The sequence below is a fragment of the Choloepus didactylus genome, chromosome 13, assembly GCF_015220235.1.
Source record: "Choloepus didactylus isolate mChoDid1 chromosome 13, mChoDid1.pri, whole genome shotgun sequence".
Classification (NCBI taxonomy): domain Eukaryota; kingdom Metazoa; phylum Chordata; class Mammalia; order Pilosa; family Megalonychidae; genus Choloepus; species Choloepus didactylus.
Genome location: NC_051319.1, coordinates 11,536,914 through 11,541,317, shown reverse-complemented (window position 1 = coordinate 11,541,317; position 4,404 = coordinate 11,536,914). Strand labels below are relative to the sequence as shown.

The following is a 4,404-nucleotide window of genomic DNA, read 5'->3' as shown; positions in this document are numbered from 1 at the left end:
ATGAAGGTGTGACCCACCCAACTGTGGGTAATAACTCTGATGAGATAATTTCCATGGAGGCATGGCCCCACCCATTCAGCATGGGCCTTGATTGCTGGAGCAGTACATAAGCTCAGTCAGAAGGAGCAAGCTTGCTGCAGCCAAGAGGGACACTTTGAAGAAAGCTCTAGAACTCAGAGAGGAGCTTCAGCTTACAGAGACATTTTGGTGAAGGCCTTGGAAAGCAGACTTTTGCTCCAGAGAGGCTAAGAGAGGACAAATGCCCCAAGAGCAACTAAGAGTGACATTTTTGAGGAGCTGAAGCCTACAGAGGAACATCCTGGGAGAAAGTCATTTGAAACCAGAACTTGGAGCAGATGCCAGCCATGTGCCTTCCCAGCTAACAGAGGTTTTCTGGACACCATTGGCCATCCTCCAGTGAAGGGAACTGATTGTTGATGTGTTACCTTGGACACTTTATGGCCTTAAGACTGTAACTGTGTAACCAAATAAACCCCCTTTTATAAAAGCCAATCCATCTCTGGTGTTTTGCATTCTGGCAGCATTAGCAAACTAGAACACCCAGGGAGTTCCAGATAAGTTTAAAGCTAGAAATCAAGTGGCTGCAGGATTTGAATCATTCTTATTCTGGTGGGTCACCATCAATAAAAATGTGGATTGGATCAATTATATCTATTATAATCAGCAAAGGTTTATCAACTCTACCAGGGATGCCATTAAGGGAATAGTAGGACAGTTAGATGCCACTAGCCAAATGGCATGGGAAAATAGGATGGCCCTAGACATGATGTTGGCTGAAAAGGGAGGATATAATTATTATAATTATATTATATTATAATTGGGGGAAACTGTTGCACATTTATCCCCAATAATAGGGCACCTGACAGAGCTATCACCAAGGCTTTACAAGGCTTAACAGCCTTACCTCAAAAAACTAGCAGAAAATTCTAGCATTAACAACCCATTCATGGGGTGGTTGGAAAATTGGTTTGGGAAATGAAAAGGGGTTGCAATGTCTGCTTTAACTTCCCTTATTTCAGCCAGAGTACTCCCAGCATTGGGGTGTTGCATTATCCCACGTGCACGGGGGTTAGCTCAAAGACTCATTGAAACTGCCCTAACCAAGCAAATGCCCATGTAATCTATACCCTCCTCAAAGAGAAAGATCCCTATGATGAGGAATGTCAAAAAGCTCTTAGCAAATTTGAAAAACTAGAATGTGAAAATTAAAAAGAGAGAGTTTAAAAAGAAAGAGGAGGGAATCTGTAAGAAAGGGTTAAGTTTAACTTTCACATAAAGGCAATGTGGAGTAGGGAAAATGGAAACTAGACAAGACAGGCTCAAATGGGCTTCTTGGTTAAAGGGAAGGAGAGGGCCCCTGACATAAGCCCAGAGTTAGCGCTAGCTCCTTCCCAAATGTGGGCTAATTAGCTCTCTCGGATAGGCTGTACCCTCTGGAGTATCCAGCCAATGAAGAAACAGGGGAGGGACTTGCGTGTCAGGCTTAAGATATAAATATTGCTGTGTTCTGTTGAACGGCATGCCTGCCACATTTTTGGTTGTGTGCCTGTTCTTGCAAGATCGTGAATAAATTCTTTTCTCCTCCACAGTCATGAGCTTTTACAGTGTTCTTTCCAATGGGGTGGATATGCTGCAGGCATCTGACAAGAACAGAGGGAGCTGGGATTAAGAGAGCATTAGGCTCCTAAAACCCAAAGCCCCAGAGATTACTAATGCCAGACAACTGTCAGAACAGTGCTCCCCAGACTGAAGTCTGGAAAAGCATCTCTAGGGTTTAGGTATAAAACTGACTTCATCTTCCAGGGGACCAGATGTGAAGCTTGGAGCTTCTAGGGCGGAGTTGTAGAGATGTCTGATTGTGACAGGGTAGAGAAGGCTGAAGCTTGGAACCAGCTATGAGCGAGGACCCTGACTAATCTAGGCAAAGTGTGGTTCCAGACCAGCAGCATCAGCAACCCCTGGGAACTTCTTTGAAATGCAAACTTTTGGACCCCACCTGTTCTGGTTTGCTAATGCTGCCAGAATGCAAAATACCAGAAATGGATTGGCTTTTATGAAGGGGGTTTATTTGGTTACAAAATTACAGTCTTAAGGCCATAAAGTGTCCATCAACAACAGGGTACCTTCACTGAAGGATGCCCAATGGTGGCTGGAAAACCTCTGTTAGCTGGGAAACATGTGGCTGGCATCTGCTCTGTAGTTCTGGTTTCAAAATGTGCCTCTCCGGAGAAGGGCAAGAGGTCCGCCCGCATTGAAACTAGGAAAAATAACCAAGAATGGCTGTGGAAGAACTTCAATCCATAATAAGGAGATGTCAAATCCTAGAAGAGCAAAATTTTAAAGAAGAAGATTTTGGTCTGTTTCAGTTAGCAGGCCAAAGGTGTATAGATGAGGGATATACAGATCAACTGTTAGAAATTATTCAAAATGAAAAGAACAAGGCCATCATTAAGAATATGGGCTGGAATCTTGTTGGTCCTGTTGTTCGGTGTCTTTTGTGGAATAATAAGGAAGATGATAAAAGAAAAGATTATTTTCTGATGCTTAATTTATTGGTAAAATTATGTAATCCAAAGGAATTATTGTTGGGTTTGCTTGAACTGATTGAAGAACACTCTGGAAAGCAGATATCCCAAATTATTCTTCTTTTACTTCAGCTTTTACAGACAGTGATTCAGAAACTTCATAACAACAAGGCATATTCAGCTGGATTAGCATTGTCTACCCTTTGGAATCAGCTGTCTCTTCTTCCTGTTCCATACTCAAAAGAACAAATACAAACAGATGACTACGGCCTTTGTCAGTGCTGTAAGGCCTTAATAGAGTTCACTAAACCTTTTGTGGAAGAAGTCATTGATGACAAAGAAAACTCACTGCAAAATGAAAAGTTAAAGGATGAATTACTGAAATTTTGTTTCAAAAGCTTGAAATACCCTTTGCTGACAGCACAATTCCTCGAACAGCCTGAAGAAGCTGAAAATGATCCTTTAAGGTGTTTTGCATCTGAAATCATAGGTTTTTTGTCAGCAATGGGAGACCCTTTCCCCAAAATGATTTTTAATCATGGAAGGAAAAGGAGAATGGCTTCTCTGGCATATCTAGTATTTGTACTGGGCATGGGTATTGATCAGCTTCCGCTGGTGTTCAGCCCATCGTACCTCTTGCAACTTAATATGGGGCATGTTGAAGTCTTTTTGCAAAGAACAGAAGAGTCTGTTTTCTCCAAAGGATTGAATCTATTGGAGAATGGTTTATTGAGAATGGAAGACAACAGTCTACTTCATCAGTATTTAGAAATCAAGAGTTTTCTTACTGTACCTCAGGGTTTAGTGAAAGTAATGACACTTTGCCCCATTGAGACGTTGAGGAAAAAGAGTTTAGCTGTGCTTCAGCTATATATTAACAAGTTGGATTCACAAGGCAAATATGCATTGTTTAGGTGCTTATTGAATACAAGTAATCATTCAGGTGTGGAAGCTTTTATTATTCAAAATATCAAAAATCAAATTGATGTATCATTGAAGAGAACACCTAACAACAAATGGTTTACAGGACCACAGCTGATTTCCCTTCTAGATTTGGTACTCTTTCTCCCAGAGGGTGCTGAAACAGATTTACTGCAAAACTCAGATAGGATCATGGCATCATTAAATTTATTGAGGTATTTGGTTATCAAAGATAATGAAAATGACTGTCATACTGGATTATGGACAGAACTTGGAAAGATTGAGAATAATTTTTTAAAGCCACTCCATACAGGACTTAATATGTCAAAAGCACACTATGAAGCAGAAATTAAAAATAGCCAAGAAAATAGCCAAGAACTCCAGAAGTGTAAAGATCTTTGCTCTATAACAGTAGGTGGAGAGGAGATCCCTAACATGCCTCCTGAAATGCAGCTTAAGGTACTACATTCAGCTCTTTTTACATTTGATTTGATTGAAAGTGTGCTGGCTCGAGTAGAAGAACTCATTGAGATAAAAACAAAGTCTACCTGTGAAGAAAATATTGGGATAAAGTGAAGGTTCTACCTTCTAAATAAAAACTAGTAAAATACTAAAAAAAAAAAAAAAATGTGCCTCTCCAAAATGTTAGTTGTCAGCTTCCAACGGCCATCTTCAAAATGTGTCTCTCACCTGCAGCTAGCAGTGAGCTCCTTCTGTCTGAGCTTTTATAGGGCTCCAGTGAACTAATCAAGGCCCACACTGATTGGGCAGAGCCATGCCTCCATGGAAATTATCTAATCAGAGTTATCACCTACACTCGGATGGGTCACATTTCCATGGAAACAACCTAATCCAAAGTTTCCAACTTAATCAACACTAATACGTCTGCCCCTACAAGATTGCATCAAAGAACATGGCTTTTTCTGGGGGACATAAT

General features: G+C 40.8%; 1 protein-coding gene across 1 annotated transcript; it reads left to right on the top strand.

Annotated features, from left to right (window-relative positions):
- Nucleotides 1-3,111: 3,111 nt before the first annotated feature.
- Nucleotides 3,112-4,065, top strand: LOC119508115 (glomulin-like). The gene is made up of 2 exons (XM_037801574.1): nucleotides 3,112-3,344; nucleotides 3,546-4,065. Exons 1-2 carry the CDS (start codon nucleotides 3,138-3,140, stop codon nucleotides 4,041-4,043), a joined length of 705 nt encoding a protein of 234 aa, XP_037657502.1. The 5' UTR covers nucleotides 3,112-3,137; the 3' UTR covers nucleotides 4,044-4,065.
- The last annotated feature ends 339 nt before the right edge of the window (nucleotides 4,066-4,404 follow it).